This window comes from Martes martes (genome assembly GCF_963455335.1).
Source record: "Martes martes genome assembly, chromosome: 2".
Taxonomy (NCBI): Eukaryota; Metazoa; Chordata; class Mammalia; order Carnivora; family Mustelidae; genus Martes; species Martes martes.
Window position 1 is genome coordinate 195,170,225 of NC_137889.1, and position 15,964 is coordinate 195,186,188.

Below are 15,964 nucleotides of genomic sequence, written 5' to 3' on the forward strand. Positions count from 1 at the left end.
AAGATCCTTGAGGAGAACACAGGGAGCAACCTCTTCGACCTCAGCTGCAGCAACTTCTTCCTAGAAATATCACCAAAAGCAAGGGAAGCAAGGGCAAAAATGAACTATTGGGACTTCATCAAGATCAAAAGCTTTTGCACAGCAAAGGAAACAGTCAACAAAACCAAAAGACAACTGACAGAATGGGAAAAGATATTTGCAAATGACACATCAGATAAAGGGCTAGTGTCCAAAATCTATAAAGAACTTATCAAACTCAACACCCAAAGAACAAAGAAAAGAATCCAATTAAGAAATGGGCAGAAGACATGAAAGACATTTCTGCAAAGAAGACATCCTAATGGCCAACAGACACATGATAAAATGTTCAACATCACTCACCATCGGGGAGATACAAATCAAAACCACAGTGAGATACCACCTCACACCAGTCAGAATGGCTAAAATTAACCAGTCAGGAAATGATAAGTGTTGGCAAGGATGAGGAAAAAGGGGAACCCTCCTACACTGTTGGTGGGAATGCAAGCTGGTGCAGCCACTCCGGAAAATGGTATGGAGGTTACTTAAGAAGTTAAAAATAGAGCTACCCTATGACCCAGCAATCACACTACTGGGTATTTACCATAAAAATGCAAATGTAGTGATCCGAAGGGGCACGTGCACCTGAATGTTTATAGCAGCAATGTCCACAATAGCCAAACTATGGAAAGAGCCTAGATGTCCATCAAGATGTCCATGTCTATGCAACCATCAAAAAACATGAAATCTTACCATTTGCAATGATATGGATGGAACTAGAGGGTATTATGCTGAGCGCAATAAGTCAATCAGGGAAAGGCAGTTATCATATGATCTCCCTGATATGAGGAATTTGAGAGGCAGAGTCAGGGGTTAGAGGGGTAGGGAAGGAAAAAATGAAACAAGATGTGATTGGGAGGGAGACAAATCATAAGAGACTCTTAATCTCTCAGAACAAACTGAGGGTTGCTGGGTAGTGAGGGGGTAAGAGTAGGGTGTCTGGGTTATGGACATTGGGGAGGGTATGTGCTATGGTGAGTGCTGTGAAGTGTGTAAGCTTGATGATTCACACACCTGTACTCCTGGGGCAAATAATACATTATATGTTAATAAAAAATAATTAATTTTTTAAGTCTGTAAGATAGTTGTTTTTACCCCCATTTTTCAATCTTAGAGTCAATGACCTTGCCATTAGTGACCTATCATTCAGTCACTCAGTGTGTATTTCAACCTACGCCATGAGTTTACCCACTATACTACACTGCCACCCCAAAGCCAAGACCTGGGAAATATATCAAAGGTTAATTTCCCTATCCCACTGCTTCTAGGTTAGGGAGTCCACACATGCCTGATTATGAATGTGTGTACATCGGTGTATTTATGATACGGTACTATAAATATGATTCATTTTGAATATTAAGTTATGTAAAACAATTAGAAATAACAATAGTCCTAAAGTGAAAACTGAACACTTGGCTTGGGTCTATTGGATTCTAAGGGCTTGTAACAAAAAAGTATTACTCCTAGTGTTTGTTAATTAACATAATTTTTCTCTGCTGGTGCTGAGTGTGCTCACTTAGGTAAATGGCTAACTTGTCAAGAACTCTACAGAAGGAAAACATTCTCACCAAGAATACCCAGTTATGCCTGTCTTTTAAAAATATCTTTTTAATTCAAACTAAAAAGAAAGGACAAGAAATACAAAAATAATTTACTTTTTTGACAGGTCAATGAATTTGTCACATTAACCTCAAAATGCTTCATGAGTTTTGAGAAAATGTTATTAGTGAGAATAAATGATTGCCAAAGAACGTCTATTAATATTTGTTAAGACTGTAGCAGTGATTCAGTTTTCGTTGCCATTTACTAGACAAATGAACTGGTCAAATTGTTAATTACGCACTGAGTTGGTTTTCTCGTTTACAATATAAAAGTAACACCCAGAGCGTTAGCGTGAGGATTAAATGAGATGGCATAGGTGAATCGCCTGGCATGGGAAGAATGCTCAGTATCACCACCATTAAATCAGATACTTCATAATCAGCTTCATTAATTAAATTTAGGTCCTGGAGAAGCAGAAGCCAAGATGAGATTAAAGGTGCAAGAGATTTATTAGAAAAAAACGCCTGTAAGAGAATATGGGTGGGAGCCCAAGAACACTGGGAGAACTATGAGACCCTGATGCAGGTCTGGCCCGTGTGGAGGAAAGAGGATAGGAAGGGAGGCTGGGTAGGTGACACCTAAGGGCAGTTCAGTGCCAAGAAATTTTTAGTGAAGCTGGTTGGGAAGTCGAGTCAGTCACCCGTCAGGGGAGTCCTGTGTCTCCCGGGAACGAGCCTGTCTTGGTGTTCTTGCCACACTCGATCACTCTTGGCGGGGAGGCCGCTCGTGGAGCTCTCACACGAACGCAGTGATTCCTACTAGCGCCACCAGTCACATAAGCCCCCCTGCAAGGAGCCCAGGGCCCCTTCAGAGCTGCCTCTTCTGCGCCGATGCCCGAGCGCCCCCTGCCAAAGGGTCCCGTGATACAAGCAAATGTAGGACAGTCTCTCTCCCACAAGCCTCGCCTAAAAGGCAGCAGCTGCTCTGGGTTTATACGGAATGAGTTAATGCTCAACAAAGCAAGGAGACTGGTGTCTCAGCACACGGTAAGTGGCCAAAGTGTTATTACCGTGCTGGGTCTTAGAGTTTCTCGGAGCTCCCGAAAGAGGGAAGACCTGCCGAACCGGGGTCTGCCGTCCTCTCCCAGCGGGCGTGTGACGAGGCGACCACACCGGAGTAAGGGTCTTTCTTACAAGAACCTGCCACGTGGTAACACAATCATTTTCTTTCTTTTAATTTAAATTCAATTAAGTAACATGCATAGAGTGGGGGCGCCTGGGTGGTTCAGTGGGTTAAAGCCTCTGCCTTCGGCTCCGGTCATGATCTCAGGGTCCTGGGATCGAGCCCCGCGTCGGGCTCTCTGCTCAGCGGGGAGCCTGCTTCCTCCCCACCCCCTTCTGTGCCTGCCTCTCTGCCTACTTGTGACCACTGTCTGTCAATAAATGAATAAAATCTTAAAAAAAATAAATAAATAACATACCTAGAGTGTATCACTAGTATCAGAGGTAGAGTTCAGCCGTTTATCGTCTGCGGATGACATCCAGTGCTCCTTCCGTCACATGCCCACCTTAATGCCCGTCACCCGGTTCCCCGTACTCCTACCCGCCCCTCCTCCCCTCCAGCACCCCTCAGTTTGTTTCCTTTGGTTAAGAGTTTCTTATGGTAGCAATGTCCACAATACCCTAAAATGCTTTCCTTTTTTTTTTTTTTGGATTTATTTATTTATTGGTCAGAGAGAGAAAGAGAGAGAGAGAAAGCACAAGCCAGGGGAGCAGCAGGCAGTGAGAGAAGCAGGCTCCCCGCTGAGGAAGGAGCCCGATGCAGAACTCGATACCAGGGCCCTGGGGTCATGACCTGAGCATAAGGCAGACTTAACCTAACTGAGCCCCAGGCATCCCCCAAAAACGTTTTCTTTTTTTTTTTAAGATTTTATTTACTTATTTGACAGAGAGAGAGAGATCACAAGTAGGGAGAGCAGCAGGCAGAGAGAGAGGGGAAGCAGGCTTCCTGCTGAGCAGAGAGCCCCCCCCATGCGGGGCTCAATCCCAGGACCCTGAGATCATGACCCGAGCCGAAGGAAGAAGCTTAACTCACTGAGCCACCCAGGTGCCCCAGCCCCAAAATGTTTTCTATTGGGTATGCAGAAAAACTACAGCAAGGGTGCGGAAAGAATGAAGGACCCTCTTCAGAAACAGTCTCCCCCAAAAGTTCTCATCACAAGAAAAAAAGATTTTTGTGACTGTATGAAGTGACAGATGTTAACTAAACTTATGGCAGTAATCATTTCACAATAGATATGTATGCAAAGTTATTATGTTGTACACCTTAACTTATACAGTGTTTTATGTCAATTATATCTCAATAAAACAAGGGGGGGGAGGGAGAAATGTAGGTTCACAGGCCTCTCAGGGACTTTCCTGGTATAATCTGAAACCAGCCCCTTGACAGAGGTCAGAGAGAAACCAAAGAAACAAGCAGGCCACTCCATGCTGGTAGGTGGCAATTTTAATAATAGCAAAGGAAACTTACATATGTTGGGCACCAACAGGACGAATGGATCCCCGCACCTGCCCGTCAAATCTTAAAATCTTATAAAGAGGCCTTAACTGGCTCAAGCATGTATACTATGCAGGTGTTTTCAACACCACATCACTATCTCAAGGCAATGTCCTTGGCGCAGCCTCCAGGAGTGGGATAGGCTAGCAGAACCCACATTCCAGAGACAGGGAGGGGGAGAGAAGCCTCTAAGCGCCCAGGTGCAGCTCACGAGTCAATCAGTGGTCACATCTTTTTGGACCACATTCCCCAACAGGAAGTCCCCCATAAATCCTCATAACACTTTGGACCCTATTTGTTTGTCTTTATGAGATTCTGTCAAATGATTGTCATTTTTTTTTAAGATTTTTTTTTTATTTGACAGAGATCACAAGTAGGCAGAGAGGCAGGCAGGGGGATGGGGAAGCAGGCTCCCCGCTGAGTAGACAGCCTGATGTGGGGTTCGATCCCAGGACCCTGAGATCATGACCTGAGCCGAAGGCAGAGGCTTTAACCCACTGAGCCACCCAGGCGCCCCAAATGATTGTCGTTTTTTATGTGTATGTCTTGTCTCCTCAAGTAAACTGTATTCATGTTCAGTCATTCAACAAACATGTACTGAGAACCTCAATGTACCAGGCACTGTTCTGAGTGCTGGGGATACATCACCGAGTAAAACAAAAATGGCCACCCTTGTGGACCTTATGCTCTAGTGGGGGGGAGAAACTATAAAATGGTAAATAAGTAAATTACATAGTCCACAAGAAGGTAATACGTATACAGGGAGAGGTAAACCAGGATAAGGAAATAGAGTTTACAGTTCTTAAAAACAGGGTGAGCTTCATGAGAAGATGACAACTGAGCAGACGCCTAGGGAGTGAGTGGTGCTGTTTGGAGGGCATTTAATCACAGCTTAATCACCAAAAAATGTAGCACAGTTCCTTGCATGGCATAAATATTTAATAAATGTTTACTAATTAGATAAAATTTAAAAACTTGGCTAAAACCACACACTAGATTAGTCAAGAATGATGTGTCTTTCGTGCATCAACTATGATTCCTACTGAAGCACTAGAGTTTCCTAGCTTTATCCCCCCAAAACAACAACAAAAAACCTGACACTGAATAATCCATATGAACACAGTGGAAGTTATGAGTAATTACTGTTCCCATTAAAAAAAAAAAAGATCAGGTGGGGTTATGGACATTGGGGAGGGTATGTGCTATGGTGAGTGCTGTGAAGTGTGTAAACCTGGCGATTCACAGACCTGTACCCCTGGGGATAAAAATAATTATATGTTTATTAAAAAAAAATTTTTTTTAAAAAGAACAATGCCTCTTCGGGAAACTGACTTTTACGAAACAGCCTCCTGTTATTTTAAATCCTGAGTCAGCATTTACTTTCCACAGAACCCTTGGATGTGTATGTCAGTTGGCCTTGGGTTTTCTGCCATGAGAAATTTTATGTGCCATGGTAAACACTATGTTTGTCAAGAGGGACCTTGCCTTCTAATTTAATTTTAGGCTTAAATGACAAAGGTACTTCAAATATGTACATGTATGAATTCAGTGATCAATGCATAATTATACCATACTTACAAACTGCTCATCAGCAATAAATTATATTTTACCTTACATGCAACGAAGTTAACACGAGTAAACTTTTCAATAAATTATTTCACACAGGTATATGCTTATGAATCTATTTAATTGTTTAAGCTGTGCTAGAGAATACATATTTTGGATACATACTTCATTAGATACAGTTACAACATAGATATTTCCAATGGGAATTTCTTACACTCTCCTGATTATCAAAAAGCGTCTGCATCATCTGCCACCAAATCTGTACTATGTCAAAATATATTTTTTCAATTATGCATTTAATTATGTCACTTTTGGCCCATTGGTTTCATAAATGGAGATCCCATTTTAAATTATTTTTGCAATCATTTCTAAAACATGTTTTCCAATTATTATTTTTCTAGTGAAAACATGTAACTGACCTATGTTTACACATAAATTTTCTCTGCACAGTGATACTTTTTAAAAAGAGAAGAGTGTGGAAAGTGCAAAAGCTCCGGCTCTCCAAGGCAAGGCCAAAAAAAAAAAAAAGTGAAATTTAATTATGTCTTCTTATTTTTACTCTTTGAGTTTTACTTTCTCCTCTTGTCCATTTTTAAATACTAGAAATTAAATTCTCAAGCTCATATAACCCTCTGGGCAAGGACTATGAGAGATTTCAGTACTTAGAACATATAGTTGAGAAGTAATTTCAATAAAAATAATAATGTTACTATTTCTATTTGGGGGGTAGCTTTATATTAACAAAAAAATCACTGCTTCAAATTCATTGGTAGTAAATACATGAACTTTCTGGATCAAAATGAAGAGCCTTTCAAGAAAAGGAGCTGTGCAGTCAGCAATGACTTAAATTAGTCAGGGTAGCAGGAATCCGGGGTCAAGGCTGTTTCCACCATTTTGGTCTGACCACCATACGTAAATGGGACCCAACTTGTGTAGCACTTGTTTCTGTCGTACGTGTAGCAGGTCTCACTGTCTTCATCACAGAGATTGCTCTGGGAGGCAATAACTATTTGATTATCCAGCTCCACTTCTACAGGATCACATTTTTTACAGCTGAAAAACAAATACATTCATTAGACAATCCCCATCAAATGTTGTCTCGGAATCTGAGTGAATATTCGTTTCTATCCAAAATTAGCAGCTCTTGCTCATAACTCCTTTCAGACCTCAGCTACTCTACGGAATAGTTAATGGGATTTTTCAACCTTTAATATATAAAAATTAGTTGAAAGTAAACAATATAATTAATGATATGATAATATGATTGTTTTGTCTATACCATACAGCAACTTCTACTCTCTTAGGTTTTTCCGACCTGTACACTGGGATTAAACAAGTTCTTTACTGGGATTAAACAAGTTCCTAAACAAGGAAGGCAGAATATTTTTAAGAAAAAGAAATTATTTGATGTTGGATTCTATCGCTTCCAAAGAAACAGCTGCATGTTAATATGTCTGAAATCTAATTATTTAACTTAAGACAAATTGGCCCTTCTGTACTACTGGCAATTATTTCTTATTCAGAATAAATTTATAGCTAACTTTTATCTGTGATAAAGTTTTATAAATTTATGATATCTATTAATTAACATAGAAATTAATGTATTCAAAAGCTCAAATTATATTGGTAAATGTTTATACCCCATATTTTCAGAAACATTCTTACTAACAAATTTAAAGTTATTAACTTCCATATGTATATTAGCATGAAGGAAAATCTCTTACAGGTCAGACAAATGGTACACAAAATTCGTTCTCACTGGTGAGGTGGGATCAGAGATATTCTCCCGGTTGTTTAGAGGAACACTAAAAAAAGAAAGAAAATAAATCAAAATAATGAAATGAACAGATACTGCTTTTTTGGTAATAGGTATGTTGCTGGGACAGTATTTACTATTTCATCAGGAATTTAGCACATTTAGCACTTTATAAGACTAAAACCACTCTACAGTAATACTATTACTCAGATTTCACAGTAATTTGCATATTTTAAACATTTCCCATTCAAAGTAAACCTCACAGAAACTCCTCTGTCAATGATCATTGCTCACTTAGCAAATCCCTGCTTTTCCTTTAAAAATCAACTCAAGTTTCCCCCTTTTTATGATAATCCATTCTCACTCCTGAACAAACTCCTTCTCTTTCAACTCGCTGAAGTTCACATATCTTTTTTTTTTTTTTTAGATTTTTTATTTATTTAGTTGACAGACAGAGATCACAAGTAGGCAGAGAGGCAGGCAGAGAGAGAGGGGGTAGCAGCCTCCCCGCTCAGCAGGGAGCTTGATGTGGGGCTCGATCCCAGGACGCTGGGATCATGACCTGAGCCGAAGGCAGAGGCTGCAGAGGCTTTAATCCACTGAGCCACCCAGGCGCCCCAAAGTTCACATATCTTTATTATAAGTGCCATATAGTTTCTTGTCTGTAGAGAAATTGCTTCCCCAGATTACATAAGTTTTTTGAGGCAAAACCAGTTACGTTTTCTCAATGCTTTTCTAGATGTGTGGCATGTGGAATATGTTCAATATTTATGGAATAAACAGACATTATTATCCATATTTATGGGATACCGAAAAAAAGCAGAGATCTCAATGACCTACCCAAGTTCACATAACAACTAAGTAGTAAAACTGTAACTGGACTCCAGGCCTCTTGATTTGGTGATGTTCCATGAAAAATTAGGTAACATCAAATAGTTGAGGTAGTTTCATTAATTTCACATTTTTTCTTTTTTTTAGTTATTCTTCTTAATTTTTTTATTTTTTTCGTTATGTTATGTTAGTCACCGTACATTACATCATTAGTTTTTGATGTAGTGTTCCATAATTCATTGTTTGAGTATAACACCCAGTGCTCCGTGCAATCCCTGCCCTCCTTAATACCCATCACAGGGCTAACCCATCCCCCCACCCCCCTCCTCTCTAAAACCCTCAGTTTGTTTCTCGGAGCCCATAGTCTCTCATGGTTTGTCTCTCTGTCTTATTCCCCCCGCCTTCATTTTTCCCTTCCTTCTCCTAATGTCCTCCATGCTGTTCCTTATGAGTCACAAATAAATGAAACCATATGATAATTGACTTTCTCTGCTTGACTTATTTCATGCAGCATAATTTCCTCCAGTCCCATCCGTGTTGATGCAAAAATATATGCCATCATTCCTCCTCACATGTACCCCTCCCTCCAAATGACACAAAGGAAAACGTGAGGATGGATTTAGCAGTCCCGTCTACATAGATACCAAGTCAGACCCTTAGATACCATTCCGGGGCGCCCCCTCTCCGTCACGACCGATACCTCATCCATCTCACAGTTCCGCTGACTCTGATTCTTTGCAATCCGTGCACTTGGTTCAAGACACTGCCATTTCTCGGCTACGTTACAGCAGTGCCCTCTTTTAGTCTTGACCCCCTCAATGTCTTAGCCACATTCTTGCCAAAACGGCCTCTAAGATACAAGCCCGATGTTCTTCTCAGCTTTAATCCCACAGTATCTCCCACCCAGAAAACGGCACAGAAGGCACTGATGATACACCTGCAGCTCACCAGCCCCATCTCTCCCCGGGGCCACCCTCGTTAAACGCCAGCTGGAAACACCTGCTTGCAATTCCACAGACTTGCCATGCTTTTCTCATCTCCAAGTCTTAACAGCCACAAAACACCAAGAGTTCTAACATTTATGAAACTTGCAATGTGCCTGGTACTGTGGGAAGGGCGTTCTGTGATGATCTCATACAATCAGCACGGCAGCTGTTTCCTTTTCCTGGAATGATCTGCCTCACCTACCATCCCTGTCGTTCCCCACACACACATTTACCCAGTAACTCCCACTGGGCCAGCTAAACCGCCACTGCCATCGCGTACTCCAACACCCCTGCCTGACTCCCACTGCCACCCTCCTTTCACCCTCCAGGACTGGACCGGATGCCCCTCCTTAGTGCTCCCATAACACTTTGCATTTATTCCTGTCACAGCATTTACAATATGGTATTGCAATTGCCTTTTAAGTTGGTTAAAGTTCCCTACTAGACTGTAAACTATTTGATGGCATGGACTGTGTTTTATATAAATTGTTGTATCACCAGCTCCAATCCTCAGTGGCATTCAGTTACCCTCAATAAAAGTTTGATGAATGAATGAATCTCTTTATTAGATTGTAAAGGCTCTAGTAATATCAGAAGAAGCCTTGAATAATGAGAAAGAAAATAAACATGTATGAGTACCTACTATAGGTTTTTAAACACTGTCCTAGATGCTTTTGTCCATTAGCATATTTAATTTTGTCCATTTAGCATATTTAATCCTCACATAAAGTGTATGTGTCTCTATACACACATAGATAATATCTATGGAAACAGGTTCATGTAAGTATTACACATCAAAAAGAGGAGTAGAGAAGCTCCTGGGTGGCTCAGTTGATGAAGTGACAGACCCTTGATTTCCACTCAGGCCATGATTTTAGGTTTGTGAGATAGAATCCCACACCAAGCTCCATGCCCAGCCTGCTAAGACTCTCTCTCCCGCTCTCTCTGCCTCTCTCCCCACCCTACTCTCTCTCTCTCTCCCTTAAAAAAAAGAAGAAGAGACATAGGTATTACAGTCAATACATTCAAACAATGGCTAATATCAGAAAGTATCTCTGCTTACAACATGAAAAAATAAAAGAAATTTAAAGAGCCACGTACACAATTCTGATGTTTCTCTCTATAATGTCTTCATTAGGGTCTTCGGGAGAAGGGATGATCCTGGAAGTGATCCGGGCACACTGACATTTGTTGTCAGCAAGAACAGTCATTCCATCTTCGTCTTGGGCTTGAGAAATAAAACATATTAAAAAGAAAGGAAGGTGGGGAAGGAAAAAATGAAACAAGATGGGATCATCAGGGGAACAAACCATAAGAGACTCTTAATCTCACAAAACAAGCTGAAGGTTGCTGGGGGGTGGGGGGGGTAGGCATAGGGTGGCTGGGTCATGGACATTGCGGAGGGCATGTTCTATGGTGAGTGCTTTGAAGTGTGTAAGACTGACGATTCACAGACCTGTACCCCTGAAGCAAATAATCCATTATATGTTAATAAAAATAATTTAAAAAAAAAAGAAAGGGGGAAAGGTATGTTTCTGTACTTTTATTGGGTTGATTTATCTTTTTTCCAGTAGAAAAACTAAGTTTTATGGTTGATCAGTTTCAGTTTTCTCCATTTTTGTCTTCTTTGCTAATCTAACATGCTAAGTGGAATCTCACAGCATCGTGAAGGAACTCCAAATGCGCTTCAGACAAATTGTTTTCTTTTTCTCTTGGCCCTGTCTGTGGGAACCTGGGCTAGAAGAATTCTAGTTTTCATCTAATGTTTTTAATAGAGGCACAGCTCTGAATAATGTAGCCTTACAAATATCAGTGCCAAATGACAAAATGATAGAGAAAAAAAAAATCTAGACGAGATGTCTCTCAGATCAAAGTAATAATTCAAAAGTGAACAACAAATAATATTAGCCTTTATAAGTCCCAGTTTGAAGTGTCACATCCTTCCTGAACTCCCACTTATATACTTTTTTTTCTCCATAGATTGGATTACAGTTAAGAACAGGCACATTTTCCCCAAGGTAACCCTACTTTTTTGTGAGATGTTTAAATATTCTTTACTACAATTTTCCTAAACTTAATTGTATTCTTCTTTTTCATAATAATAACAAGGCTATCATGGAATAATGATTCAATCAAATAAAATAATAAGTGTTATATTTATTAATAATTCCTATAGGAATTATTTTAAAAGATATGGCATATATAGATGTAAAGTGCTATGAATTTACAAAAACATTTTAGAAGATATTGTGAGGTACAAGCTCTACTTAATATGCTGTTTACAGAAAAAATAGTAAGGGAATGGATACACAGATGACCATTAAAGCCTTAACTCTGAGTATCAACATTTATTGTTGAATCTGAATATTGGACAAAGAGGTCTGGGAAGTGTTGCAAGGAAGAAGCAAAGAAAATTTCACATTATCTGGACTCAGATCAGTTAACAGGCATTTGAAGACTCAATAACAACTTTATTAGTGCTAATTAAACAATAATGATGATGTTTGATATATTTTTGTTTTGTTTTTATATTAAACTTTTTAAAATCATTGTAAAGTCACATGCGGTTATAATAAATACTAAAAAGAGAACACATGTACATTTTACCCAATTTCTCCCAGTGGTAACATACTGAAAAACTATAGTACAATTTCCCAACTAGAATACTCAATTTGATAGAATTTACCAATGTTAGCTTTTACTCAGTGTAGGGTACTTAAAACAAACTTATACTCCACTACCATAAAATTAACCTACTAAATATGTATTTTATTTCTATAATTTAAACTTTAATCTTAATTTTAAATGACCTTTAAAATTTCTCCCATCAAGTCTCAACTTAAAAATATATATATTTAACACATTAATTGAAGTTACAAAGGTTAAATGATCAGGATAGATATAATTGTAACTGGAAGTCTAATTATTTCAGAGGTGTCCCAAAGCAGAGAGGACCTAATTGTAGTATTTCAGTCTTGATGATAACAGTCATTACAAAAACATTTAAGACCATTGTTTTGTACTTCTAACTGTTGGAAGTATTTTACCATGCATTATTATGGCATTATTCATAACTTCTTAATACATCTTCTGATAAAAGTCTGTATAGTATTGGAGAAGAAACATTATGAATACAAGACAATAATATAACTCAACATTTTGAGAAGAATAAGATGACTTAAATGGTGTCCTCTTCCCTACTCCTATATTCATGACTCTTAAGTGTTTTTATTTTTTATTTAAATTCAATTAATTAACATATAGTGTATTATTAGCTTCAGAGATAGAGTTTAGTGATTCATCAGTTGCATGTAACACCCAGTGCTCATCACATCAAGTGTCCTCCTTAATGTCCATCACCCAGTTACCCCATCCCCTCCCCCACCTCTCCTCCAGCAGCCCTCAGTTTGTTTCCTATAGTTAAGAGTCTCTTATGGTCTATCTCTCTCTCTGATTTCATCTTATTTTATTAAATGTTGTTCTCAATAAAATACAAATGAATGTGTAATGCCTGACAAAAATACAGATTTGAGTCAAGTATGTGACTTGACTATTTAAGTCTTAAATAGAAAATTTCTGTATTTTATTTTTAGGATAAAATTTATTTTCTTACCAGAAACCTAGGAAAAAACTATTAATTTTTATTACTATTTACTGTTACTAAATAAAAATATTAGGCAGTCTACTATATCTACCAGGAAATGTACAAATACAGTCAATTCACCAAGCCTTAAAAGTTTCTAACATTCTCACTTACAGGCAATATTTTTCCAAATAAACCTGTGTTATAGATTGTGCCTTGCTTTACCCCAAAAGTACTTGAGACATAGCAGGTGCCAATAAATATTTGTTAAATTCAGTTCAAACAAATAAGAAAATATACTTAACAACACATAGTAGATATGAACATAATGAGTTTACTAAAGGGTGATTCTCCAATATAGGCAGAATAGGATAGAAGTTGGGACCATGGGCTATAGGGTCAGATGGCCTGGGTTCTACATGTTTGCTGTGTGACTGTAGGTAAGTTACTTTGCCTCTCTGAAGCTCAGTGGATTCAACTATATGTTAGAAATATTTTTTAAAAAGATTTTATTTATTTATTTGACAGAGAGAGACACAGTGAGAGAGGGAACACAAGCAGGGGGAATAGGAGAGGGAGAAGCAGGCTTCCCGCCAAGCAGGGAGCCTGACGTGGGGCTCGATACAGGGCTTGATCCCAGGACCCTGGAATCACGACCTGAGCCGAAGGCAGACGCTTAACGACTGAGCCACCCAGGCACCCCTATATGTTAGAAATATTAATAGTACCTACCCTCAAGTGGTTATTGTGAGAATTAAATGGAATAGTATATGTAAAGCAGTTAGCATAATGCCTGGAAAATAGTATGTACTCAATGATAGATCTTTTATATATTTTTACATATGTTTGTAGGTATATAAACATGTTCATGAACATTTATTTACATATATAGATACATATACTGTACCTGTTTTAATACTACTATCTTTGTGTTTAAAATATTGTTAGAAATGCATTATTTCAGGACACCTGGGTGGCTCAGTGGGTTAAAGCCTCTGCCTTTGGCTCAGGTCATGATCTCAGGGTCCTGGGATCAAGTCCCTCATCGGGCTCTCTGCTCAGAAGGGAGCCTGCTTCCTCTTCTCTCTCTGCCTACCTCTCTGCCTACCTGTGATCTCTCTCTGTCAAATAAATAAATAAAATCTTAAAAAAAAAGAAATGCATTATTTCTAATGCTAAATTAGTATAAAAATATATGTAAAATGACTCTTCTTAATTACATCATACCCTGTTCTGAAATAATAAGCTCAGTAAGTGTTAGAAAACATCAGGCCAAATTACATCACTTCTAACTCATTACCCTTCTAGAGGACAATTATTACATCTGTATTCAGAGTGTATTCCATTTTCTACAGTAGTTTGAAAGGTTAGTAAACAAAACAACCAAAGTTACGCCATTGAGTTATAGGCAACCTGTATAACACTAAACACTGTTAAATTATCATACTAAATCTGTAGGCTCATATTCAGGGAAATTGTTAGAACTAGTATCAGTCTCTCTAGGGAAGTAAAAGCCCAATGCATCCCATATGGTAGTTATAGTAATTATTACTTCGTATCTCCAGAATATTCATTTAAGATACTCAAGGAGAGCATTACTGATTTTCAAGATTTAAAATGGATATTTATGTAAGCATAGCTATCAATACTTATTCACAAATATATATTTTCTTATTCTCTAAGTTATAGTAGGTAAACAAGAGAAAAAAAAAGAATAAAAAGAATTAGAGTGAGTCTTCTCTGCATAAAGATCACTGCCCATAGAAAGATTAAGGCATGTTAGAAAAAGTAGCCAGCTAGCTAGCTAACCAAAGCACAAACATCAAAGTTTAAATCTGAAAAGCAGATCTGTGTTACATTTTTCCTTTTATGTGGGTTAATTTTCAAAATAGCACATACCTGTTACCAGAACAGCCTTAACAAAAATGGCGAGGACTCCACAGAAAAACAAATGGCTCCTCATCTTGACTTCAATCCTTTTGAGAAACCGAAGCTGAAAAGTCAGGGCTAAGGTGTGTGATCTATAAGGACTGTGCAAATGATGGTGCTTCTGCTTTCTTAAAATAACACTCCCAGGCAGTTAACAAACTAAAAACAATCACAGTTGTGGTTGGAGTCAGAAATTTAAATGCTGCCCTGTACAGAGATGTATGTCTCAGGTTTCTGTATTTTCTTCCAAAGTATCTCCCCAAAAGCCATGCTTTGATGCAGTAACTCTTTATTTTACAATTACTCTATAAAATTAGATGTGAATATTATTAATAACTTCAAGTCATGAGTACATGAAGAATGTTTAAATGGGGGTTCTCAACTTTAGTTCTTAGATAATAAAGTTTCAAATCAAATATGGGACATTTGTTGTGCCTAGAGCAGTAAATGAAGGCAAGAGAAGAAGGAGAAATTAATTAAAACCTTTCAAGGTCCCAGTTGTACCTTATGTCAACTTTTTCTCCTAGTCCTTAATTAACCTAGTTACCAGATTTGAATATACATATTATATATGACATACATAATATATGCATAATCTGATTGCTTTCAGTGACTTTATAAACTCAAACACAAAATTGGAATTTGAAACAGATGGATATTAGATGTATCAGTTGCCATGGTTTAATTTGATAGCATTAAGGCAGACCTTGTGTCTGATACCGGCTTTTGGAATTATGAGCCCATGAAATGATTTTCATCTGAGATGCCTGAACAGAAAACTTAATCACTGCAGTATTTCTGTAATGTTTTGTTATTAATTAGTGTCAAAAAGCAAACAAACAAACACACAAACAAAGCAAACAAACAAACAAACAAGTAAACAAAACCTTGAGCTTTTGGACAGGACATTCCCCCTACCCTCTGCCCCAACATGTTAGAATTTCCTATCTCTTAGGCAGGGTTGGTTCCAGGAACATGTTGTTTATATATCTACATATGCAACATCAATTATGTTACTTTTGGTTCTCAGTTCTCTAATTTTTTAAGGGTCTCCTAGAATCTTGAGAGGCACTAAAAAAATGCTTCAGGATCAAGTAGGCAAGCAGATTTCATAGCTAAGAACAGAAGGGGGCAGAG

The 15,964-nt window shown here is 38.4% G+C and overlaps 1 protein-coding gene across 1 annotated transcript; it reads right to left on the reverse strand.

Moving 5' to 3' along the window:
- Nucleotides 1-5,846: 5,846 nt before the first annotated feature.
- JCHAIN (joining chain of multimeric IgA and IgM) lies at nucleotides 5,847-14,957 on the reverse strand. The gene is made up of 4 exons (XM_080796126.1): nucleotides 14,798-14,957; nucleotides 10,417-10,543; nucleotides 7,467-7,547; nucleotides 5,847-6,795 (listed from the first exon to the last, which is right to left on the reverse strand). The coding sequence occupies exons 1-4, from the start codon at nucleotides 14,859-14,861 to the stop codon at nucleotides 6,591-6,593; spliced, it is 477 nt and encodes a 158-aa protein (XP_080652252.1). The 5' UTR covers nucleotides 14,862-14,957; the 3' UTR covers nucleotides 5,847-6,590.
- Nucleotides 14,958-15,964: the final 1,007 nt, after the last annotated feature.